The sequence below is a fragment of the Heterocephalus glaber genome, unplaced genomic scaffold, assembly GCF_053883595.1.
Source record: "Heterocephalus glaber isolate CG9 unplaced genomic scaffold, H.glaber_assembly_v1.0 deba00001465, whole genome shotgun sequence".
NCBI classification, from domain to species: Eukaryota; Metazoa; Chordata; class Mammalia; order Rodentia; family Bathyergidae; genus Heterocephalus; species Heterocephalus glaber.
The window spans coordinates 31196381-31222532 of record NW_028258312.1 but is presented as its reverse complement, the minus strand read 5'-3'; the positions used below and the strand labels follow the sequence as shown (position 1 = coordinate 31222532).

At 47.9% G+C, this 26152-nt stretch overlaps 3 protein-coding genes across 12 annotated transcripts in view; 2 read left to right on the top strand and 1 right to left on the bottom strand.

Moving 5' to 3' along the window:
- The window catches only part of Fam151b (family with sequence similarity 151 member B), a 65515-nt gene extending 46205 nt beyond the window's left edge, over nt 1–19310 (top strand). The window contains exon 6 of one of the 2 annotated variants that reach the window (XM_087180765.1): nt 10395–19310. In XM_087180765.1, the coding sequence (XP_087036891.1) occupies nt 10395–10407 (13 nt within the window). In that variant the 3' untranslated portion in view covers nt 10408–19310. Of the gene's footprint in view, nt 1–4 lie in introns of both variants that reach the window. The other variant, XM_087180762.1, reaches the window with a different exon arrangement.
- Nucleotides 12808–26152, bottom strand: Dhfr (dihydrofolate reductase). 4 transcript variants are annotated; one of them, XM_013071087.3, is made up of 6 exons: nt 26030–26152; nt 25244–25410; nt 23748–23853; nt 18393–18519; nt 16799–16914; nt 12808–12981 (listed from the first exon to the last, which is right to left on the bottom strand). In XM_013071087.3, the coding sequence occupies exons 2-6, from the start codon at nt 25383–25385 to the stop codon at nt 12903–12905; spliced, it is 570 nt and encodes a 189-aa protein (XP_012926541.2). In that variant the 5' UTR covers nt 25386–25410; nt 26030–26152; the 3' UTR covers nt 12808–12902. The 4 variants fall into 4 exon arrangements, with proteins under 4 accessions (XP_012926541.2, XP_012926538.1, XP_021111374.1 ...); XM_013071084.3 differs by having other exon boundaries at nt 25361–25410; XM_021255715.2 differs by lacking the exon at nt 26030–26152 and adding an exon at nt 25556–25745.
- Nucleotides 25813–26152, top strand: part of Msh3 (mutS homolog 3) — a 119353-nt gene continuing 119013 nt past the window's right edge. For 3 of the 6 annotated variants that reach the window (XM_087180736.1, XM_087180734.1, XM_087180733.1), the window contains exon 1: nt 25815–26129. In XM_087180736.1, the coding sequence (XP_087036862.1) occupies nt 25920–26129 (210 nt within the window). In that variant the 5' untranslated portion in view covers nt 25815–25919. Of the gene's footprint in view, nt 26130–26152 lie in introns of all 6 variants that reach the window. The other 3 variants (XR_015438896.1, XR_015438895.1, XM_087180735.1) reach the window with 3 other exon arrangements.

Sequence of the window (26152 nt, the reverse complement as noted above, 5' to 3'; positions counted from 1 at the left end):
GTAGGACTGAGCAGAAGATTGGGATTGTCTTCAGGGGTCTCTGATAGCAATCCAAGGAGAACAGCCTTTGGAGCAGATGACCTGGAGTAATAGAATTTTTTGGTGGGGAGGGTACCGTGGATCACACTCGGGACCTTGTGCTTGTGAGGCAGGCAGTGGAACCACTGAGCTAAATCCCTGGCCCTAGAATATTGATATAAAACAGAAAACCCTGATTCCTGCCTCACAGATTTTGTACTCAAAATCTAATTTAAGGTGGATCATAGACCATGTTGTGTGAAGTAAAACAACATTTCTAAAAGAAAATACAGGATAAATTCTTCCTGGGTTTAGGAGGTAATATGTATAAAACAAGAAACAGCCAGGTGTGGTGGTGCATACCTGTAAGCCCAGACACTCGGGAGACTGAGGTAGGAGGATCACTGTGAGTTCAACCATCCTGACCTACATAGTGCAAGGCCAACTTGAACTATACAATGAGACCTTGTCTCAAAAAAAAATTAACCATAAAAGGAATGAAATTAACAAACAGCTTAAAATAAAAAGTCTGTTCATCAGAAGATCAGAATGTAGAATTAAGAAAATCAGAACAAAGCCACAGGTTGAGCAGATGGCTTTAGTGCTTATATTTGATAAAGCTCTCACATATCCAGAATATATATGGAACTCCTACAAATCCATTTCAAAAAAGGCAACCCAGCTTTCTTTTCCAGGAAATGGGCAAAAGATTTAACATGACCCTCACAAAAAAAGATCTCCAAATGGCTAATAAACATATGAAAACGAGTGCACCATTATTGGTCATAAGAGAAACACAAATTAAAACCAAAATGAAACACACATCTATTAAAATTGCTAGCATTAAAAAGATGACAAATCTAAGAATTAATGAAGTTTTGGTTATGAAAATATTTAAACTCTTATTTTGTGGTTGGAGTGAAGTTAGTACAATCACTTGGGAAACTGAGTGTGTCTACCAAAGCTAAACACTTGATTATCTGAGAACTCCTCAACTCTGCTCCGGGGTTTATACCTGCGTGTACTAGGCATGTGCATGGGAATTATTCTCAATCCTAAACTGGAACCCACCCAGCTGGCCACCAACAGAATGGACAAACATGCTGTGCTCTATTCATACAAAGTAGTAGTAAGCAATCACTTTTTTAAAAGAATTGAAGCACACAAAAATAAAGTGAATCTGACAGGTGTGATGCCAAGTAAAAAGGTCAGACACCAAAACAGTCACACAGTCTCATGAAGTTCAGCACAAGAAAAACGAGTTCAACATGATCAGATCAGAGTGGTTGTAGTTGTGGGTGCATGGGGCTGACAGAGACTATGAAGGGCATCCTAGGATGTTCTAGGGTGCAGGAAATGGTGTCATCTGGGTAGCAACAGAGTGTACACAAGTATAAAACAGGAAAAAATACACAAAGCACCCAAGCTTACAATTGTATGAACTTTCACCAGTTCAACAAGCGCTGTTTCCTTCTTGTCACTGTCCCCTAGTTGTGACCCAAATCCTGGCTTTGACACCATAGATCAGTTTTATCTGCTTGTGAACTTTATGTAGAGTGTTAATTCTTCCATGGCTTCTCTTGCTCAACATCAAATCTCTGAAGCTGATCTCTTTGGTTATGTGTAATCAAATCATCCTGTGGTCTGACTACAGCTGTGTCCCTCATGCAGACAAGGCACTGGGATGTCGTCTTAGCAAACACTCACCTGGTTACACCATGTGCAAACTGTACCATGGGAAAGCTTGCTTGGCTTCCTGCCCTATGTAAATGAAGGATCAGGAGCAGTGTCTTTTGATTGGTTGTGCCCATATGCAAATGAAGGATTGGAAAGAGCATCTTCTGATTGCTCTTTTGGATAGCAGCACCAGATTCAAATGAAAGACTGCAAGTAGTGCTTCTCTGATTGGTTCTGTGTACAGTGATGATGGTGTCACTGTGCTGGGAGTGTCCCTCCCCAGGAGCATCCCTCATCTGTTGCCCTGTTGTATGGCTACATCTCATTCCCAGGGGGGGCAGGTGGCTTTGAAGGACCAGGGAGGCCCTTGTCCTACACCAGGCCAGTCCTTCCTTGCTGTCATAAGGCCTGAGTTAAGCAGTCTGCTGGGGCCATCATTACCACTGGGGATCTGAACAAAGGAATGGAAAAGGGCCTGTCTCGGTGGGTGGCAGGTGGGAGGTCCACCGCCTTGGAACCAAGTTCTGAGCTCAGAGCCGAGCCTGAGGAGCGAGGCGCCCGCACAGAGGGTGTGGGTGTATCTTCTGCACAGCCTGCCCCAGGCCCCGCCCCAATGCAGGATGTGACTAGAGCGTGCTCTCCAAACTAAGGATTTCAACAAATGCCCCCAAGTGTGGGGTGGGATACAAGAAGTAAAGAGAGGTAGAGAGGTAGAAGGGCAGCCTGGGAAGTAGTAATATAGCAATGGCACTTTCAAAGAAAACCTGGAGCATTGGGATGCCAAAGTTATCCAAGCTTTGCTCTTTGAGTTGTACTTTTAAATTCTGCCTAAATTCACACCTCTTCGTAATGCAGCCTGCAAATTGTCTTTCTCTGATGAAAGTCCGTGACCCTGCAACCTGCCCTGGGGAAGTGTGGGTCGGAGTCTCTATGTCCACTCCGGGGACCTTCTGAGGTCCCCAGGTGACAAGCGGACCCAGAACTGAGAGCCGTGCCTTCTCTGAGGGCCGTGTTATTTCACTTTTGGAGTTAGGGTCATTGTCTTTGTGCTGATTTTAGCAGAAAGCCATGCAAAACAATTGTGTGCATTACATGTAGGGACAAGGAGAAAAGCTGCCGCTGTGGTGTGAGTGGGAAGCAACCTCCCACGAGGCAAACCAGCGCCCTCTCGATTTCAGCGGGTCCAGCACGAGGTCCCCAGAAAGCGCAAATGGGCTTCGCCATCTGGGACCCCAAGCCCCAGGGAGTCATGGCTGTCCTTGTACCTGTGCCCTGGCAGGGGTGGGGGACAGAGGCCACTCAGGCACAGGGGACCCCACACCTCCAGTCTCGAGGCTGCTACCTTGCCAAGAATGCCAGGACAATGGCTTTTCCCCAGCATACGGCCTTCGACACGCAGCTGGGAATATATTCCAGGTACAATTGTGCTCGCCCGCAGCAAGACAATTACGGGCTCCACTTGGACAACTCAAGGCCAATTTGAGGGCGGGCTGTGCGAAGCTGGCTGCTCTCCTCCCCTCGCCTGGCCTTAGCATTTGTGCTGAAAAGTGAAACAGAACGCTGAGCTCCCAGTGCCGCCTACGGGGGCGGCTGGGCTCAGGATGCAGCAGTGACAATGGCCAGCCCCACAGTGCTGTCCCCTCGCTTCTCTGAAAAGACGCTTCCACTCACCAGTTGGTTCCTTGCCTGTGGTCACCTTTTGAAACTGACTGAAAAGAGCTTATCTTACAATCAACATTTCCAGAAGCTGTACACAGGCCACGGCTATGAAAAGCAACAGACTCTGATAAACAGCATTCAGTGTGTGTTATTGTTCAGAGTTTGGAGAGCTGCAGGCCAGGTGTTTGACTATTCTCAGATGTGATGTCAGAAGGAAACTCAGGAGCTGCAGGTGCCCGAAGCGCAGACGAACAGCCAGGGCGAGCTGTCCTGGTACAGCTGGGTTTGCAGGAGTGAGAGACTGTCTGAAAAGTTCCCGTTCACTTTCATTGTGATCTAAGCTTGAAAAAGCACTGAACTGTGGGGAATTATGGTCCAACCACAAGCCGGGCGTGGTGGCGCACACCTGTAATCCCAGCACTCTGAGGCAGGAGGATTGCCCTGAGTTCGAGGCCAGCCTGAACTACATAGTGAGACCTGTCTAAAAAAAAAAAAAAGAAAAGAAAAAAACCCCAACCATAGAGCAAATATCTCCAGAATGAGGTTGCCATGTTCGTTAGACTGAACCACAGCACGCTGGTGGTTTTGTTTTTTGAAAAAGTCTTCTGATAGATCAGCAAACATGACTTCAGTGCTGGAGTATGTGTCTCCACTCCCGAAGATGCTTTCTGATGTGAAAGCCATTCCAGGGAGGCGCGTAGCAGTCACTTAGTCCCTCAGTCACTTGGGTCCAGGGAGGTTCAGTCTCCGGTGTAACTGCCCAGGCCAGACTTAACCAGGCACTGACAGAGGTGTTGCCGTGGAGGTATTTTGCACGTGTGGTTAACACTTACCAATCAGTGACCGTCAGGAAAGGGCCCACCACAATATGGGAGGGCCTCGTCTGATCACTCTAGGCGTTAAGCATGCACATTCTGCCTACAGTTTGTCACATGCACGCCTGGCTGGATTCCCATGCTGTCGGGCTGCACTGCAGACCTCAGACCTGCCAGTCCTTAGGATGGCACGAGCCACTTCCTCAAAGCACACCTTGAAATATAGACACACACACGCTACATTCCAGCCCCATGGTCAGTGTTCTGAGCTGGAAATTCAGGACAGCCCAATGTAGATGAGCCTCTGTTCTGCTCCTCTGTGAGTTTGTATTCAGCGAATTGACAGCATTCATTTCAGTCCCAAGCCACCAAGTGCTGCCGGGGTGGGACAGATATCCAGGCTGTGCAGCAGCCTGGGGATGACAAGGACATGTAGGGCGTGAAAGCACCAGCAAGGCCTCCCCCAAAGGTAGACTTGCCCACGGACCAGCCCGGGCAGTGGGAGGGGAGCTGGGGAAGTCCACGCTCTGCACCAGGGGCCCATGTGGCCCTAGTCTAGACAGAAAGGCCCGGCATGAAGACATCCTCCAGCCAAAGAACATCTTTGCCAAATGGAATGACACAGACCACGAGAATATAGCTAATGGACTAAAATTCAAGCCCAATGGGTACTTTTCTTTAAAAAAAAGAATTTGTGTGATAAAAGCATTTCCATGTATGAAGAATGGGATTATGTGTTCCACTCTTGATAAAGAAGGCATGGAGGATTAACTAATGGTCCATTTGGAGCACCCAGCTGAGCTGTCAGCGTGCTTCTGGGCATGGAAGACCCACCTGAGGATTGTTGCCAGTGGCATAAAAAGAAACCTGGAGGGGAAGATCATTTGCTGTTGATATTTTTGGAGAAGCTTGCCTCGAGGCTGGTTTTCCCAGGTTGTCCTCAGAGGAGGAGCTCGGGGCCTCGCTGTTGCTGGGAGCGGCTGCTGTTCTCAACAGGGGAGCTCTGATCTTCACCGTGAGCATCACTCCTGGCTCCAGTGCAGATACCTCAGGCTGGTGGCACAAGTCTTTCATCCCACCAGCACAGGCTTTCTGGCTTCTACCACTGGTGTTTGGGCCTTCCTGGTGCTGATCCTCCATACAGACTCGCATGAGACATTGCTGTGGGCTCTCGGCCTTTTGGCTGGACTTGTGCAGGACACTGCTGTGGGATCCAGGCCCTCAGCTGGATTCTTCGGGTCTCTAATGTGTGGACAGATCTCTTGCACTCCTCTGCATTTGAGTTTTTGGATGAACATTATAAAGTAATTCTATAAATTATGTCCTGAATTAAATCTATTCCCTGGCAAGCCTTGACTACAAGAGGAGGTAATTCAACTTCTGATCTCTGCCCATGAGTGAGCCACTTTCCTCAAATGTGTTCTCTACTAAGACCTAAACTCTTCTTATATTTCTCACAATTATTTAAGAACAATTAGCATGAACTCCTTGCATCTTCTGGTTTCAAATACTCCAAGGGCACTCCCTAGAAACGAGATAAGCCGTCCACCCACATCTCTTATACCCAGAATGAGAATTCAAGAAATTGGTCAAAAATATAGTTAATGCTGCTGCCGAGCATCATCCAGTGGAAAGGCAGCTCGTAAAAACATGACGCAGTGTCCTCATCCACCTTAGTCATCGGATCTGGCACCGGGTGACTTCAGGCTCTTATCCAAACTTAAGGATTTCATTGTCAAGTGTGGAGGAAAAACAGTTGGTAGTTGACTGCTGCCAAGTCCCCTCCCAAGTGTGAAGAGGCCTAGCCATGCTGGTGACTGTTGGCCTTTGCAGCTCCTCACCAAGGGACTTGACCTCCAGCTCTTTGGAGGGGACCAGGCCCAGGGCCTCGAGCAGGTCTGGTTCAGGACTCTTCCCGACGTTGGCTATTGGGTGCTGGAGAAACTTTCCCCATCCAGCCTCCCGGGAGTTCCTGTCCCTGGCTCCTCTGAGCTGAGCTCCACTCCATCAGGGCTCTCTCCTGTGTCCCTGCTCTCGGGGTGAAGATGTAGAGGGCAGCTAACCTTTGCTTTTCGATGATTTACTTTCACGTTTGATTACTGACTACAACATGGTTCGAAATAACCACACAGAATGTGATTTGCTCCCTTTTTATTCCAAGAAGTGTCTTGAACTGTGACTGTTGATGGAGAAAAGGAGTGGGTCCTCAGAGCGGTCACCGATGGAGCTCCTCCACCCCAGGGGCAGCGACTCCATGCCTCGCAGGTTCTCCCTGCTCCCCTCAGTGACTTACAGCGCCCACTCGCCTCTCATCCTGTCCCCAGTACTTGCTGAATTAGGATTTCTCCTCCAGTGGACACATCTTTACAAGTTTCAGTTTTTTGAAGGTAATTCTCAGCAGCTGGCCTGCCAACCTTTCCTTCACAGAATTGTGTTGCTTAATGAGGCCAGGTGCTTTGTAGTTTTTCATTTATTTAACTGTTAAAAAATGCATTTGTGAAGGGGAAGCTATCCCTAAGTTTGCTTACCAGCTATCGGAGTTACTAGTATGAAGTAAATTCCATATGTGCTTTCCTTATACAGGTGAAAGTTTTTGGTTTTAATTTTTATTTTATTTTTTGGTACTGGGGATCAAACTCGGGACCTTGTGCTTACAACGCAGGTGGTGGCACCACTGAGCTAAATCCCTGGCCGTTTTTAGTTAATAGATTACCAACACAGGAATCTAATCTTCACCATGTAACCTTTAACCGACTCCAGTCTTACACGTGCCAATTTATTATATTTTACATCCTGTTTCACCTCACTTGGATGCCTGGGATAGCAAAGTCCTTTTTTCTTTTCTTACGTGGGGTGCAGAAGTGGTGTAGGTCAGCAGGCCCCAGACATGGCTGGGGTGCTTGTGTGGATGGCAGATCCTGGGCCCGTCCCTGACCAGGTGTGAGGGACATTTTAAGAGACAGTGCCCATAAGGCAGTGGGTGTTCACACTTTACCCTCACAGAAACACAGATGCACCAGCCTGCATGTTAGAACAGGCCTTATTATTTATGATTTGCCTCAAGTTACCCCCTCACAGTGCTGCTCTGTAAATCCATCTGGAAAAGGACATTTTCCCCTACTCGAAGATGAGTGAAGCAGCCCGACGGCTTCCTAACAGTCGAGCTGAGCTATGTCGTGACCCAGGCCTGAGGAATTACATGTTTTCTACTTTAAGCGGGCCATGGAGACACACTGCCTCAGAGTTCCCTTGAAACTTTACGTGGAGCACGTGAAGAGTAACAGGAGCCCCGTACCGAGGAACCACTGAATATTTAAAAATTAATTATTTCAATAAGGAAATGCATGAAAATGGCGCTAAAGTCTTTGTGGAAATGAGTGCCCCGTCCTTGCTTCTGTCTCCCCTCTGGCTCTTCTTCGTAGGGACGAGCTTTCCCATTCGCTTAGCCCTGCTTTCTGGTCGGCGCCTTCAGCTTTTTCCAAATTACTCTCCAGCTTTCCAAGTGAATGCATGCATTAACACAGGTAATTAGTAAAGGCCTCCTAAATGCTAAGTCCTAGCAGTCCCCGGGCCGCCCGTTCTCCTGAGCAATGGCTTTTAACTTAGCAGTTTTCCCCCCTCAAATAATTATCGTTTATAATTTATATGTTATAGAGGGACTTCCTGGTAGGACAGACGCAGACTCAGCTCTTACACCACTTTCGTCTTCTCCTTTCATATCGTCCCGATAGTGACCAGACTCGGGGGCGGGCAGCCATCACAGCATCGAGACCGCGGTGTGTACACATTGCTCATTCTTGAGAAAAACAGCATTTCAGGGTTTTGCTTCCTGTAGTTTCCCCATCCATTTAACAACTACCTAATCACCCCCAGCCTGTCAACCTACATTTACATTTGCTTTCTCTTCAGTGACCTTCAACTGTCAATTTACTGATATTCCTACACCAGCTACCCAGCTGGGATAATCTGTGTTAACGATGGTCACTTTCTTTTTGGTTGATTTATTCCCTCATTTTGCTGAAGCATTTTCTTCAGTAGCTTTCTAAAAGATACATGGAGGGATCCCGAGTCTCTGCTTGCTTTTGAGTATTTAGCTGAGTGTAGATTATTTAGTTGAAAATAAATTTCTTCTCACAAGTTCAAAGGCATGGTTCTATTGTTTCTGGTTTTTCTTCTTTTTTCTTTTAATCCTAGGCATTGAACTCAGGGGTTTGTACATGTTAGGCAAACACTCTACTGCTAAGCCACACTTCCATCTCTCTCTCTCTCTTTTGCATTGTATGAAGACTGTGTTTATTACAGGGGAGGCACAATAAATGCAGAGCAAAGTCTGGCCCTCAATCCATCACCTAATGCCTTCCTGCCATGCTCTCAGATATTTAAACATCTCGCAAGCAGAAACCCTAGAGCTTTAAAATAAATATATTGTTAGCCCCTGGGACGAAAAATTAAGACAGGGAGATGTAAGCACCAAGCCCTTCACAGCAGTTCTCTGTCGATGAAAACAAGAGAGACAAATGCATTTTTTCTGAGCATGTGTTTAGGGTGAGGAGACAGCTTATTAGTTCAGTGTGGCATCTCCTCAGTTCTCTCCACATCCATTCGATGGGGTTCCTCCCCTCCTTGACTTTTATTCTCCAGCTGTGAAATGATGTTACATTTCATCCGATTTGAACAAAATCTATTCCCTTGAAGCAGTTTCCTTTAAGGCCCTGTGTATTTATTCAGAATCTACGAATCATGTTCTGATAACACAACCATAATTTTTTTTTTTTTTTTTTGTACCGGAGATCGAACTCTAGTCCTTGCGCTTGTGAGGCAGGCAGCAGAACCACTGAGCTAAATCCCTGGCCCCCATAATTATTTTTAAAGTGTTTGTGGCTTTAATAGGAAATGCTCGCAAAAGCCCTTTTCTCTTTGATTGTTTGTAATCTTAGGAGTAATCGCTGCTGTGGCCTTCATGCACTGCAGCGGCCAAAACACAATTTCATTTTAATATGAATCGCGAGCTCTTCACCCAGGTTTTAATTAAAGCAATAAAGGCCATGTAATCTTTGCCCTTTACAATGCACAGACTCAGAGGCCAGAGTTACTAAGCCTAGAATTCTAGATTCCAACAAAAGTAGGCTCTCCTAGCTCCCCATCTATCTGTTGGGGAATGATTGTTTCCAGAAGCTTCAACTAACCCTATCTCTTGGAACTGCAGTTTCTTCATCTGTACAATGGGGCAGCATTTTCTTTCCGGTACCAGGGAACGAACTCAGGTCCTTGCGCTAACCAGGCAGTCATGGCGCCACTGAGCTACATCCCTGGCCCAACTTCCAACTCTATTTATTTTATGACAAGGTCTTGCTAAGTTCTCCGGCTGGCCTCGAACTTGCGATCCTCCTGCTTCAACCTGAGTCACTGGGATTACAGGTGTGTACCACCACACCGGCAATCCTTTAAATTCCCTTTTTCTTTCCTTTCTTAAAGGAATTTCAAAATCACTTGGTCTAAAACTATAATACAACTGTCAGAAAATCTGCTGCCTCCAACTTAACATATATCCCAAATCAGTTTCTCACTCTGCCCAAGCCTCACCCTGTGCTTCTAACGTGTCTCCATGTTTCTATTCTTTTTTGAATCTATAAAACATTTCAAGCAAACCATGTGTGGCTTTATACTTTTTTTACTACATAGAGAGCACAAAGGTCTCACACTCAAAAAACACACTGGATTGTGTGCGTGGCATTCACTGTTCCTGTGCCCGCCAGCAGCTTCTTTTTGCAAATACCAGGGACTCCTCCACTTAGCTCCACTGCTCGGGCCACTCTCAGGGTAGGGCGTGGGATGCCTGGGACAGGCCCAGGCCATTCTGCCTTCCACTTCTGGAATCTCAGGGGTGATGTGCTTATTATCCAAGGGGAACCTGCTCCTTGACCTTGGGCTGGCTTTTTTGTTTCTCTTTTCCATACCCTAATTGGTACTTTCTAGTACAGTACGAGTGACCAAAAAACTGTCTTCACTGAAATTTTGGTCCTGGGATCTGCTTTGGGGGAAACTTGTCTAACACAGTAACAGTCATTTTCCTGCCCCTGGACTTCCAGGTCATTTTAGTTTTTCAATTAAATGTAGGTAGTCTTCTCAGGATTTATCTGCCAGTGGAACTGCTGAGTTCAAGTGTATGTGTACCTTCATTCTTCCAAAGAGCATGAATAATCAGCTCTTTTTTGTTTTTTTCAGTACTGGAGATTGAACTCGGGACCTTATGCTTGCGAGACAGACATGGTACTGCTGTGCTAAATCCCCAACCCCACCTTTTTTTTTTTTTTTTTTTATTAAGAGTCTCTGTTTTCCTGTATTTTGCCAATATGTTTTATTTTCAGTTCTGACTTCACAAATGTTCACAAACGCTGAGTGCATGTAGTGTTAAAAGTCTCTGATGTTTTTCAGTCCTTCTTCCCTTCCAACAATTTTCTCCGCACATCAAGAAGATGTCAAGTGTTCTCATTCAGGTAAAAATACTGAAAGAGACAAGCCAACTCTTCCTCACCTAAAAGTCTGCTGTCTTCCAGGGGCTCAGTTTCCCAGGTAGACTCCAGATGGCCCAAGGCCCTTGGGGACTCATTTCTAACGCATTTACACGGTTCTGTAGACATTCCGTTTCTTCATCTTTTCTTTGGTTCTTTTCCAGCAGATCTCTCTTCTCCCAACGTATTTCTTCCAGAAGCTGCCCCTGCCTTTATCTGTTCAGACACTGGAGCTCAGATTCTTTGTTCTCCGTCAGCTCCCCGAGTTGCTATCTGCAGAGCATCAGCTGGTGGCACAAATTTTTCTGTTTTCTCTTTTAGTTCCTCACAGCCCCACTGAAGTTTAGTCTTACTTTCTGCTAACCAGTGACGTAGGTCATAATGTATATCAGGACCAGAAGATAAAGCTTTCAATCTCTCTATTGAGTCCCTGGACAAAGTTTTACAGCTGCATCAATTTCAAATTTCATTTTCAGTAATGTCAGTATGTAAGAAGTCTGACAATGCCAAGTGCTGGTAAGAATGGTGTGGAACCATGATGGGTGTGGAACCGTACCTGTACGTAGTTAACCCTACTCTCTCCTGTAGTGAGGACTGAACCCAGGGCCCCAGCACTCAGCTACAGCTCCAGCTTTTTAAAATCTTAAGACAGGTTGGGCTCAGAAATTTTGATCTTCCGGCCTCAGCCTCCCAGAGGCCTGGGATCATGGGCGTGCACCACTGCACCCACACACTCTCGCCTTTCTTTCCCAGCAGCGGGAAGACGCATCTGCATTTGCTGGCCACCTGAGTCTCCACGTCTACGTGGCCTGCTGCTTTTTCTTATCAAGGTCCAAGTTCTGTAAGTTCTGGCCACTGTAGTTTCCAGAGTATGTTCATAGCAGAGCACAGTTCCCTTAGGGTTCGTGATTCCTATGCAGTAGTGATTCCATTCTTCTGTGTAATGTGTTTCTCCTCTTTGTGGAAGGTTCTAGAAAATTCCTTTCTGCTTCTGATGTTCTGGGTCCTTACTGTACAGCTGAACATAAAGGGCTCAACTGATTATCTCAACCAGTTTTTTTATAAGAAGCAGATCTCCACAGCCCTAGCCACAGCAGATATGCCCAGTGAAGAAGCACCTAGCTCTGGTAATGTCAACTCTTTCAGCAGACTTCTGCCCCAGACATTCATACTGGAAAATCTGGGTACTACACACAATTTGTTTCTTTTATGTAGTCGTCTTTGGCATTTTTCTGTTAGTACCTCATTATTTTTATCTGCTGGAGAAGATTACATTGAGATACTTACTACTATCTTCATTGATATATGCGCTCTTCTCAAATTTGAAAGAAAAAGCTGCCAATATTTTTGGGTCCATGTCTTTGTCCAGAATTAACTTCTAGAAGTAGAAATTATGGTCTAAACCCAGAATATTCTGCATTTAAATTGATACTGCTAACTTATACTCTGAAAAGGTAGAAAATGCTGTATTTTTTGTATACCCAATAATACAAATCTGTTTATGTGATAGGAGACATGTTTTAATTTTCATTAATTTGGTAACATTTGGTTTTAATGTATGAATTTTGGCTTCTGGCAATAACCATTCTCAATACATACTCTTTGAACTTTTAATTTCAGCTATTGTATTTGTTATTACTTTTCTGTCTTGAAGGAGCAGTCTATTTTGTTCTGTCTTCGCAGTATCTCCTGGAGGCCCTCTGAAGACCAGGAGAAATTTCAGAGGTCTCAGCCTCTTCCTAGGAAGTCTCCTACCTGGTTCTTTACCGTCGCTGTGGAATATACTGCAGTCCAAAACTTACTGATTTCCCCTTTCAGTGAACAGAACGTTGTTCAGAAGTATTCTGTGTATAGAATGATTCGTGTTTACTACTTTGACCTGATTTTCCTTTAAAATGGGAGTTCTAGGCATTTTGTTTCTAATCCACGTCTTCCCTTTGGATGAGCCTGCCTTGTTCCTATCTCTGTAGGTCCTCACCTGGGCAGGACTCTCCAGTTTGGATCCCTCACAGATGTGCCACCTGAGCAGGGGCTGCACTCAGTCGTGGGCCTGGCACGGGAGACCAAGACAGTCAGAGCTGGAAATGTTTCTTACATGGTATCTGTTTAGAAAAACTACCCAGAGATGAAAAGTCAGAACAAGTCTTTTTTCCTAATATATAAACACATGTTTTTAGAAGGAAGGGGAACAACTTGAAATAGACCAGAATACACCTTCATATTAATCGTTCTTTTCATATACTTCAAATTTGTACGTAACGCCTTTCTCCTCCTGGACCTCAGAAAGCACACCTGGGTATCTGTAAAAGAAACAGGTATGTGATTATTAAATTATGCACCCATGGGACACAAAACTCCCTGCCTCCTCATCCAAAAGGCATCCACAGTGCTCAAATTCCTTCCTCTCCCTTCACCATAGTGAGTGCTGGGAAGGGGGTACCAGGCAAATGCCCGACACATGTAAATGGTAAGGAAAGGTGTATCAAGGCAAGCTGTACCATGTTAGAGAGCAAACAGCCTAATTTCTCCTCCTTTCCTTCTGATTCCTGTTTTCTCGAAAACTAACCATGGATAGGAGTTTCTCTTATACCTTTTTACTCTATCCCTGAGCTAATATGAAACTTCCTAAGAATATTTTGTAAATTTTACAGTAGGTATCACATTCCACAATACCTGAAAGGGCAAAAACACCATAAATATTAGTTACCGACTAGTTTGTTACCTATTAGTTACCGACTAGTTTGTTCTGTCTGCTTAACTGTCTTATAAACTCCCTGTAGGCAGGACAATACAGGAGAACTTCTCACTCTCTTAGGACATATTGTATGTTGCTGAGCAGCAACAGGCATCAGTATTTGATGGCTAATTAGACATTATGCCATTCTGATAAAAACATAATTAGAGATAAGCAATAACAGCAGCATAACAATATGTGGAGAGAAGAAAAAGGTGTTTCCTATGGAATAAATTATATTTCAGAATAAACAGCGACGCCTACCATTCTGAGCTATGCTGCTCCACTATTTTAGTAGTAGTATAGCCCTTCGCTGTTAAGAATGGTTTTAGTAGGTCAATTTTAAACTGTAATTTTAGTGTCTTATGAATGAATCATGAGTGGCCAGGGATGTAGCTCAGTGGTGCTGTCGCCTGCCTCGTAAGCTCAAGGTCCTGAGTTTGATCCCCATACCAAAAAAAAAAAAAAAGAAATCATGAAAAGTAACATTTGCATTTTTTGGTGCAAATTCTCGGCAGTGTCAGGATTGTTCGTTGAGAAGAGGAGAGCAAAGTACCAAAGTATCAGGAGGTTCTCTCTAAAACCATGAGCAACAATAACTTGGAAAACACTGCATTACTGCCTAAGTTTGATCAGTATCCATGGCATTCATGTTAAGCGTCACTGGGAAATTAAAATTTAATTATGCGTAATTTTCTTTTTTACTTCCCTAATAACTACTTGTGCAGTCTGTTTTAAAAATGGTTAGAATTACCTCAGAACCCTAACTCCAAACTTTCTGAAAGAACAAACTGCCTGGGGACATACTTGGATGACAAGTCCAAGTCTGACAAGACCTGGTGCCATGGCCTTTGCTGGAGTCACCCAGAGAGGCTCCTCTGGGTCAGTTAGCTGTTGGCCCTGAGGTGACACTGGAGACAGCCACCTCAGACAGAAGATGGCTCATTATGCCCATGGCCTCAGCGACTTTACTCTGCGGGTGGTTGGCCCAAACCCCGGCATGAGGCAGCACGTGGTGATGGGAGTGTCATGGCCACCAGAACTGTGGAGACAGGAAGGGGCGGGTCCATACCCTCTAAGTACATGCCCCCAATGACCTCACTTCCTTCCACAAGGCTCTGGCTGCTAACGGTCCCATCTGCTAACAGTGCCATGGAGGGGGACTGAGCCGCCAGCACATGGGCCTTTAGGGACATTCCAGATTTGAACGCCAGCACCCTTTAAGGCTTACAGAACTAAGAAAGCTCACGACTGTGAACGAACAGCAGGTCTGACCTGATGGAGAGCCACAGGAACAAGCCTGAGACGATTTAATAGGAGATCCAAGAGCTAACAGATTTCTGGAAACCATGAAAACCAAACTGTAATCAAAATAAACTCAAGACTCCTTAGGAAGCACAGGAAAATGACACACATGTCCCATGGACTAATGTGCCAGCGGTTTTGTTTGTTATGACAGACTTCCAGGGACAAGGCATGTTTCCTTTCCAGAGGGTTCATTTTTCCCCACTTAACAAAGGACCGAGCTACACCACATGTCCCCTTGGGGGTCCCTCCCTCCATCAGGGTAAGGGGCGGCTGTGATGTCAGCACAAGTCCAGAAGTACAGATACCTGTCAAATGCTCAATGGAAAGAAAGAACTTTTCATTTGCTTCCAAAGCCCGGTATAGAATGTCCATTTTGGAGAACGGTTCTTGTTTCTTTCTCAATCCACTCAGCATTAAAGTTTTCTAAGACATTTAATGAAGATGTATTGTCAACTCTTCACACAGCCTTCCCCACAAAAAAGAAGAGGAAAGGATATTTCTCAGTTCATCCTGCAAGTTCAGTATTACTCTGACTCCCAAACCAGGTGAAGACATTTAAAAAGAAGGAAACAGTAAACAACAAAAATACAGACCAACTGACACTGCTGAATATACTTTGAAGAGTCAGAGTTAGGGGATGGGAATGACACTCCAGTAAAGATGTTAAAATTTCCTTTTTAGAAAGCCTGAACAGTAAGTGCTTAAATGATCAGGATCCAAAGCGTCACAACTAGGGAGAGATCTGACTGGACGCAGTAAGACTTGGAAAGGTATTTAAATGCAGCGCACAGTAGTCTGTTCTCGCTGCTCACAGCAACGGGGAAGATAAGCAGTGACGGAGAGCTGAGTTCAACACGCACATGTGTGAGGGTCGGCAATCTACACAGCAGAGGAAACATGTCGGGCATGAACGCGTGAAGGAGGAGTGAGCACATGACGAACTGTTCTGCGAGATGCTTCCAAGCAGTAATCCTCGGAGCCCACGTGACAGCCTGCCCTCCGGCATAGCCCGCTCTCTTTCACAGCTTTGCCAGCCTCGAGAGCCCGACACGTGTCGCTCACTTCCGCTGGCCGCAGATGACCAGCGGAGGGCCGCGGTGACACACAGCCCTCACTCGGTCTCGACTCCCTTCCAACACATGCACACTCCAGTGCTACCCAGACACGGCTGCATGCGGGGTGGCGACGGCGCTCAGGGCAGGCCTCAGAGCCTTCATCTACTTCAACTTTCACTTTCAAGTGCTCTTAAACTCAAAGGTTAGGCATTTCCGTCATCAGGCAGCTTCCGGCCGGGTCCCAAGTGTGGCCTGAGTCCCTGTCACCGTCACGCCTTAAGCTAAGTCCTCTCCCCTTTCACCTGAGCTACTGCAACCAGCCGGACGGGTCCCCCAGTGTCACCCTTCTTCCCACAAGGCTTGCACACTGAGCTACATCCCTCCCCGGCCCTTTCAGATTTTGAGACGGGGACCCCGTGGGCTGGAACTTGCAGTCCTTCTGCCTCAGCCTCCCAGAGTGCTGGGACTACAGGCTGCACCACTGCACCCAGCTCCACTCTTGTCCCTCTCTGGCCTGTTCCCCTTAAAGCAGCTGAGCAGTGTCGCTCTCTCCGGAGCCCTCAGCACCCGCGCCAGGCCAGGCCTGACCCCTGCCGACTATCGCACTGCCCACTGCTCACCGCCTGACACTGGCCCTGAGCTCGGAACAGGCCAGCCCCTCCCGCCTCAGCCTCTGCACTGGCTCCTGCTGGCGCCCTGATGTCAGGTCTCAGGACGGTCACTCTTTAGCGCGGATTTCCCAGGCCACGTCCACCACATGCCAGCCTCTCCGCTCCGACCACAGAGGGGATAGACTCCCTAGGGAGCGCCGAGAGCACCTGGCTGCCCGGGAAGAACTGGTGACTGTTCTTCCCAACTGGGAACCCGAGCACTTCCAGGTCGATGAGGGAGATTTCCAAAAACTCCCACAGCATGGCTCATCACATTACTACCCTGCACCTATTCTGGAAATAAAGAGAATACTCTTCTCTGTAATTCTTAGGTGGGACATGTGCTTCAGGCTAACAACTTCATACTTACTTGGGGAGGAGCCTGTATTTCTTCAGATCAATTTCTGGAAAAAATGTGTCACTTTCAAATTCCTGCATGATCCTTGTCACAAACAGCTTGACATGGCCGGGCCGATCCATGACTTCCTTTGAAATAAACCAAAAGGCATCAGCTTCCTTAATGACCAAAGACAGAAGCCCCAGGATTTCAGTGTCATCAGCTGAGTTTATTCCAGGAGGCTCCACATCAGCGCTGACGGTGCAGCAAGCTGTGTGTTCAGCCCAGAGTAACTTAACTGCACTATGACCTGGGCACTGTGGGATTGTGCATTCACAGGCCAGAGTACCTGCAGTGTGAAACACACGAGCGTGGCACTGTGGGACGAGCCCCATCCACAGGGCCCGGGGGTGGGCTGGCTGCACATCCACGTGCCCGGGACACAAGGCCAAGCTGTCCCTGACGGTTTCCCGTCTGCACCGCTCAAGCGGAGCACTGACGGTCAAATGCTGCGCGTGCACTTGGATGTGTACGGGGCTACAGAGCCTGCTTCCAGGGCACACAGTGCAGACTCATTCCAAGTGTACTGGACAAAACCAAGGACTTGCTTTATAGAAGAAACCCGTGTTGGTTGATAAGATTAGGGGAAGTCCCCCCCCGCCCCAGGAAGAACAGGGCAAGTGCTGCAGAACCAGGGGCTGAGAGTTTTTGGAGCCCCATCTAGGGTGAGCTACCGCATCTTTCTCCAGTAATTTCCATGCATATCCATTATCCATTACCCTAAGTCACAAGGGGAGGTGCTGATATTCTTCTTCCCCATAGATGTTAATCTTTCGTTCATGTTTTAAAAGACTCAGAGTTCTATGTATTATCCTCAAAAATTTAAAAATCTGCAAGTCATTTTGTATCAGGAAAACATGCATTTTCTCTTTGATATACTAGATTTCCAGACAATACGAAATCATGGAACCTTTCTCCTGGGCCCTCACAGTCCATGAGAATTGTTGAGGAAAAGCCTTCTGCTTTTAAGAAAGTCACACACACAGGTCCGTGTGTCAGGTGAGAGCCGAGGGCCCATCGTTCTGTAAGTGATCAGCACACGTCAGCACATGGATCCCACAGGGCAGGGCTAACAGCACGCACAGGGCGCATCCCGAAGCACAGAACAGTGGGATTTCCACGGAGGAATTCAGAATGGCTTCCAGACTGCAAACACCACCCAGTGTCCTGGGCTGAAACCTAAGTGGTATGTGGCGAGCTGCTGTGCAAGGGATACAGAACCTCACTTAGGAGAAGTAAGTTCTAGAGCCCTACTGCACACGATGTTACTGTGCTCCTGGAAACTGCTGGCTGATTTTAAGAGCACTGATCGCAAAAAGTGAGATAATGCCTATGTTAATGTGGGTGAGGTCATAAGCATCATGCATGTGTATTTCAAAACACTGTATATAACATGGACATGCAATTTACATGTACATGTGTTTACTGTGCTGCTTCCTATCTCACGGCTGGATTCTTTAAGTTTCACACAATGGGCCACGCGCTGTCCCCTAACGTCTGGAGAAATGGCTTGGGGGCTGAGGAGGCGGGGATGAGGACCCCTCGCACTGCCGGCAGCTGTACCTACCTTGTACACAGAACTGCCGCCCACTATCCACACCATGTCCACTTTGCTTGCTAATTCCGGTTGCTCAATAAGCTTCAAGGCATCATCCAGACTTTGGGCAAGAAAATGGGCCCCTCGTGGAGGTTCCCTGAGTTAAAAAGAAAATCACACAGTTTGCAGAACCCATCCATGAGTCCAGTGATCCAAGCAAGAAGCACTGATCACGAAACTAAAACCACACATCTGAGCCCTTCTGACAAAAAGCACTTAGCATCGGTACAGCTCATGACTGATACTCAACCTGCCTTTGTGCATCTATGGTTTGGGTACATCAAAAACAAAAACCATGAGTGTTATCTCGTGGAGGAAAAATACCAGAACAGTAGCTGTGTCTGCAGTAGTGTGTAAAGATTAACCAGACAGGGCTCGAGGGAGCTTTATAGGGTTACAATAATATTCTGTGTCTTTGATAGGGGTTTGGTTACACAGGTGTAAACTGTCAAAACTTAGCAAGTGGACAGTTATGACTTATCTTCCTCATTGTCTGTAATGTTTACCCAAAAGAAAAAACTGAATACTGAATTCTTCTTAATGATATGTGCAGAATGTTGAGGAAATACATTAACGCCTGCGATTTATCTTGAAATGTACACACAGACAGTACCCACTGATGGATGAATGGACATGTGTTAAACCAGCAGAAAGGAAGTTTTGGCACAATGGAAGTGGTAGTTATACATCTATTTAATGTAAAGATCTTTGTGTTGAAAATTTTCATGATAAGATGCTGGAAAAAGAATATATGAATGAGTGTAGAAAATGTCTGGAATGATATTCAAACTTTCACGTTTTGAACAATACAAGAATGAGTTAAGTATCTGAAAATGAATTTGTTACTAATTATGCAATTAAAAGTACAAAGGGAAAAAAGTGAAATAATTTATGCCTCTCAACCTCCAGGACTAAGTGGTGTCCTCGTGTGTGTCCGTCCGTCCGTCTGACCCTTCCCCCAGGTGGAGAAGAGGGTTGCCTTTCTCTTTTAAATAAAGAAACATGCAGAAGGAGGCTTTCAGAGTAATTAGACACAGAACAGAAATTCCAATTCAACATCAAGTTGTTAGCCTGGTGTTTTCTTTTCTTTTTTTAGTACCGGGAATCGAACTCAGGTCCTTTCGAGGCAGGCAGTGGAACCACTGAGCTAAATCCCTGGCCCTTAGCCTGGTGTTTTAAAGAGATTGTAGAACTGCCTGTGAACTAGTAGTTCTGACAATGATTAATCAAGAGGTAATGGGGATTGTTCATTCTCTTGGTTGCTTCCTGTCTTCCTGAAACGTAGCTGACTGGGGCCGGGGATGTAGCTCAGCGGTGCCGCCGCCTGCCTCGGAAGCACAAGGTCCTGAGTTGGATTCCCAGAACCAAAAAAAAAAAAGTTGCTGATTTCACTGTGTCATCTGTAAAGGACTTAGAACAAAGCAAAGAATATACTTTGACTCAGCCAGAAGAAGAAATTAAGGCCAGGGTAAAGTTAAGTGAGCCGAGCTATGCCCAAGGTGCCAGGGCAGTCAGGCGACTGTGTGAGAGCAGGCTGTTCGGGGAAGGAGTTGAACCCAGCAGAGAGAGATCTGGAGTTGGGCAGGAAGATGGTGCATGCCAGTGGTGGCGAAGCCTGTGCAGCATTCGGTGACCCCAACAGCCTGCTGGGGCACGCGGGCCATAGGTCTGCCACCCCCGGTCTGGCCGATCAACCAAGCGCAGCAGGGCGGAAGCAGTCACGTGGTTTGCCAGGGAGGATGCCGAGGTCAGGACTGGGGAAGGGAGATGGAGGGAGGTGAAAAGCTCGACTGAAGAGCTGAGGTGGGAGAAGAGCAACGCGATTTCCCAGTGGTGGAAATGGGTGGCGTACAAGTGGCTCAAAGAAAGAGGGCAGTAATTCGGGGAACGCTGGGACACACTGGCTTGAACGTGGCCCCGGGGTGGGTGAAGGCCACTTCCCCAGCCTGTGAGGGAGACTGGAAAGAGGAACCATGGTGAGACAAGAGGTCTGTTTCTGGTTTAAGTGGCAGCAGAGGCATGGAGGAGAACCTTTGCCAGTGTTGCTGGCTGGCAGTTTAGCAGCGTCTCACAGGGACCCTGCACCCCGGATCCCAGACAGCTAAGGCAACAGGCAGAAGGCTGAGCCAGTGCTCGAGGTCACCGGCCCCTGCCTGGCCGCTCCCCGGAAAGGGACACGGCGCGATGCACGCCGTGACTCATTTCACTGCTGTCTTTCCCTCCTACAAGTTCTCAAACCAGCCCAGGTAAGAGTCTCTGACAACAGAGAGCGGCATCAGCTCGGGTGGGAGAGGGTGGCGCCCAATTCCTTTGCTGGGCGCTGGAGGACAGAAAGACCAGTGCAAAGCAGAGGCAAGCGGCCACGACAGGCCGGGTCAAGAGCGACAGCAGAGCTGCTTGGCTCCAGAAAGCCCAGAGAAGGCCGAGGGGCTCAGAACACAATCGGTCCTGGGGTCTCACACACTACAGGGCAGGATTAAAGAGGAAGGGTCCAGGTCAGAGAAAATGGAGTCTGGAGTAAAGCAGGGGAGAGGGGAAGGGCTGACACAGGAGGGGACTTCCGTCTCAAGACGGAGGGAAGCAAGAACGCCACAGTAGGACAAACGGGGCACCAAGCCCGGTCCTTGGGACTGCCAGGTCACTATTTTCAGCACAATATAAGGTAGTGGGGTCGGGGTAGGGAGGGACACCCGGATCTGTAGGGCACCTGCACGCTGGAACCACACACACGCAGCAGGTACGAGGTCGTGGGCCAGGAAGCTCACCTGCCCTGCCAAGGCCCCGAAGCCACCGGCGCCAGGGCCAACAGTGTCCGCCACGCAGCGTGTGCAGAGAGGACCAGGACAGGCTCCACGAGGAGAGACTTGCAGTCACCACCAGGGGGCGGCAGCGGGCGCCAAGACACGGCTGTGCCCGACAGCAGAGCGCCGCCAAGGACGCGAGAGCATCCGCCTCTCGACTCGCAGGGCAACGCTGGGCTCCAGGAGAGACCACAGCACCCCGGGCGCACAGCAGTCATGTTGGGGCCCGAGACCCTCAAAACAGCTGTGCTGAGCCGCGAGTCCCATGCCGCACAGCGCCCCCTTTCAAGGTGTACAATTCAGCCGGGCCCTCACCACCACGTGACACCCAGAAACCTGTCCACGTCAGCAGCCCCGCCCCTGCCCCGTTCTTCCCAAGCCCCGACCTGGCTGAGCAGAAGCTTTGGAAAGGCGCCTCTCCTGACACTTTGTGAAGTGCGGAGCTCCAGCGAATAACTGGTGTAGCAGAGAACTGCAGGCTGCGCTGAGGACTCGGCTTCTTCCTCCACGGGGTGTAAACTGAGTACCTCTAAGAGCAACTCCCTGCCCTCGTGTGCAGGACCAGCAGCATCTGGCACATGGCAGGTGCCCAATAAGTGCATGCAACTGACCAGCACGTAGAGAAGCAGGGGAATAAACAAAACGCGAACCTTAATAAAATCTGTTACTACTAAGGGCAGTCATTTCTCTGGCATGCTCACTAAGAAAGACTACATTTTCTCAGCCTTTAAAAAAAAGCAAAAGATATCGACAAATGCTACATATAAATACATAAGAAGCAAGCAAACCTAATGACACCCGCCACAGCGGGGCATGAAGAAGAAACGAGACTCATCATTTCAGGAGCGTGGGCTTAACAACCTCTCCAGCGAGGCTACTGTAGGCTGGTTTCAGCCCAAGCTAGCCATAAATACTCCACAGTAGCTCTCAACAAGATGTTATTACAGCGGCCCTGGGAACAGCGATGCAGGCTGCGACCTGGATCCTAGCAGGCAGAGACAATCAGAATATCCTAGCAACTAGGCAGAAGAGCAGCACAGGGGCAGACGGCGGGGCTCCCATCTGTGGAGGAACCGAGGCAAACACCCTGCTCACTGCATCAGGGATGGCTTCAGGAGGGGCCACGTGAGCCCAGACCCCTCAGCCCTCAGCTGGGGCCGGTTTTCCTCCCCAGGGGCGCTAAGGTGGCAGGCACTGGTTCCTGGTCACTCAGACACCAGCGCAGGTGTGGCTGTCACGGTGTCTGGCCGTGATGATAGTGTTGCTAGCTGACTTTAGTCAGGTGGGCCTGAGCCATCAGCTGAAAGGTCTCATGAGCAGGGCTGAGGCCTCCTGGGAGAGGAACTCGCACTCCAGTAGCTTCGGCCCTGCTGCAGAGCTCCCGCCTGCCCTTCCTGGCTGCTTGTGCAGATTTCTGCACTCACAGGGCCAGACCCCCACTGTGACCCCATTCCCGGAAACTGGATTCTCTGGTTGGACCCTGACCCAAACACACAGGAAGGAATGTTATGCCCACTGTGCTCAGGAAGTGCCCAAGGACACTGTGTTCTTTTCCTGACCACCTCCTCAGTGCACAGGAAGCGTGCTCGCCATGGTGACACCCAATGTCTCCCTTAATTCTGGTCCCTTCACCCACCCCACCAAATAAAACCAAACCACTGTAATTCCAGCACTCAGGAGACTGAGGCAGGAGGGGTGCCATGAGTTCAAGGCCAGCCTGAACTGCAGTGTGAGACTCTATCAAAAAAAAAAAAAAAGCCAAACCAAAGCACCCAGAGATTAGCAAGTTATTCTAGGTGATGGCTGATGTCAATGGCAACGAGAACAAAACCAAATTGGGGCCAGGGATTTAGCTCAGTGGTTCTGCAGCCTGCCTTGCAAGTGCAAGGTCCTGCGTTTGATCTCCGGTACCAAAAACAAAACAAAAAAACCAAAAAAGAACAAAACCAAATAGAAACCAGGATTCATCACATACAGAATAAAGGATGTCAAAGCCGCAGTCAAAGTGAAAGCACTGGAGCTGACTTCAGAGGCATCTGGGCATTCCTGCCATCCCCCAGTCTCCAGGGCTTTTCCGGGCATCAGGAACTGCGGATTCCAGTGCTTGGAGGACAAGAAATTCTTAGAAGATGTCAGTTTTAGACACTTCCTAATCCTGAGGACTCCAGAACGATTTCAGTACTTGCAAAGACTTTACCTTCAGACTCCCAGTGAAGCACACAAGTACAAAGCGTTATTTGGATGTTATGGCTAACAGAAAATTATTGATCACACTGTGCAACTTTAAGCCTACTGACTCTTGAAAACTGTTATTGTAATGAGATTTCATGTTTAATGTAACATTCAAAAAAATCAGTAAAGCAGCAGAATAGTCATTTACTGTAACAGCTTATTCAGTTTCCTGTCATTGCCTCTATGATATTAACCAGCCTCATCAATGCTACTTTTATACTATATTACTGTTCTGTACTCCCAGAAATGGGACACGATTGTGTTGTGGTCAGTTCACATTTACGGTACTTACTTGAGTTCTCTACTTAGTACTATATTAATTCTGTCCTTCAAAGGTCGATTCTTCTCAGGAATGGAGAACCAGGTCTTCCTTCCCATAATCACCAGATTCTGTTTACCTATAAAATCACACAGAAACAATAAATTCATTTTGGGGTATGTATTTTCACATCATCACACACATATGCACAGATATGACTGTCATGGCGCCATCTAGTGGACTTTCTTTAAAAAGGCAAACCAACGTAGGGGATAAAGAGTACTTGCCTAGCATGCAGACCCTGGGTTCCACCCCAGCACTGCAAAACAACAACAACAAAAACAAACCAACCCAACAAAACCCCCAACAACACCAAAACAGCTTTATCACAATCCACATTTATCACTTTTTACCTAAATATGGTACCTATTTTTCCCTTTGGCTTTATCCAATTTATAACCAATATTTAGTTTGAATCAGTTCCAACATGGATAATGTAGTAAAGACTCCAGGTCAAAGTGTTCAAGTTGAATGCATTCTGTAATCCACTAGATAAGTCTTGTTAACTCTGTGCTTTACTTTCCTTAGCTATAAAATTGACGTAAGAACAGTTCTCACTGCTACAATTGTTGAGGGTACTAAAGACTTAGAACAATGCTCAGCAGCGAATAAGTATGGTTACAACTGTTTGATATAATCTGACTACTCGTTATTTCTGTCCTTTGTAGTTTTAGGTTGTCACATTTAAAAAGGTAGATCCTTAATGTTCTACTCAATTTATCTTAAAATACGTTCAGCTGTGTCTATCCTTTTCTTCTATAAATACTTTATACATATAGGTCCTATTTTTTAATTACTTAGGAGGAAAAAATCTTGAGAGTTAAAAGACATCTGGATCAAAAGAGCACTAAATTACTTGTTCAGACTCAGGAACCTCGAGAGCGGTTCGTGTCAGGTCCTCAACCTTTACTACACAGACATTTCGTAGGTGTTATTCCGGGCAGCCCTGCATGCATCCCATCCTCTCTTCTTATAATCCTCTTCTCTCCTACAGCTCAAAGCACTAGTGAAAACCGTGCTCATTACCACTGTTACAACTGCACACGATTCTCACAGCCTTGTTCTCCCGACACTCAACATCTAGTATCATAAAAATTGTTTTTAAAAGTTTTTGTCCTTTCTTCTCCATGGCCCTGACTCAGGCTTTGTCATCTGTCGCTTCTAGCAGCTATTCCAAGACCTCCTCTTGGCCAGGCTGTGCAGGGCTGCAATCCTAGCACCCAGAAGGCTGAAGCAGGAAGATCGAGAGCAAGTTTGAGGCCAGCCTGGGGTTCACAGTGAGACCGTTCTGAAGAAACTCAAATAACCAAAAGCCCAAGTAAAAGCCCTCCTCTGGGCTCCATTACAAGTGCCACCCCTCTGCACCCAGCCTTCCACTTCGCTGCCAACTGTGTCCAACACCCGACTTGTACACGAGCGCTGGCATAACATTTCTAAAAAAGCAGATCAACGAAGGATTCTCGATGAACCTCGGGAACTGCGTCCAGATCGTGGTGAGAGAAAAGATCCCAGCGGAGCGCGGGAGACTTCCCTTGAAACACGTTCCTGGACAGCAGCCTTCCCCAACCCCGTAGGAACCGCGTTACCTTCCACGGAGGAGGTTGTGGTCATCCTCTGGAAATACCTGAATTCATTCCTGTAAGGGAGAGACGGGTGTCACTTAGGGGTCTCCGCGGGGCGGCGTCCCCAGTACCCGGGTTTTGCTCTGCGGCCCCGGAGTCCGGGGGCCCAGGCTTGGCCGACGTCGCGCTGCAGTCGCCCCCAACCGGCCGGGCAGGTACCTGAGCGGGGGCCAGGGCAGGTCCCCGTTCCTGCCGATGCCCATGTTCTGGGACACGGCGACGATGCAGTTCAGCGGGCGGACCATGGCGGCGGCGGCGGTCGGCTCCCGGATGGCTCAGGCGGACCCGGGTCCCAGAGTTTGGCGCGAAACCACGGCCGCATCCCGCCTCCGCGCCATTGGCGCAGGCGCGGTCCCACCCTCCCATCCCTATTGGTGCGTATGCCACCCCGCCCCTCAGCCCCATTGGCGCAGGCGTAGCGCGGCCCGCTCCTCTCCCCGCAGGCGAGGTCCGCGGCGTGCTCGCGCCCGCACCCGTCCGGGCACCCGCTCTCACCCTAGCTACCCCGCCTTTCCGCCCCGCGATGTCGCGCCGTAAGCCGGCGTCGGGCGGTGTGGCTCCTGCGAGCCCGGCACCCAGGAGGCAGGCCGTTTTGAGCCGGTTTTTCCAACCCGCTGGAAGCCTGAAATCTACCTCGTCCCCGACTGGCGCTGCCGACCAGGCCGACTCTGCCTCCTCAGCCTCCTCAGCGCCCCCAGCGTCCACCGTCGTGCCTGCGTCAGCGCCGCCGCAGGTGGGTTCTGCCCGGGAGGGGCG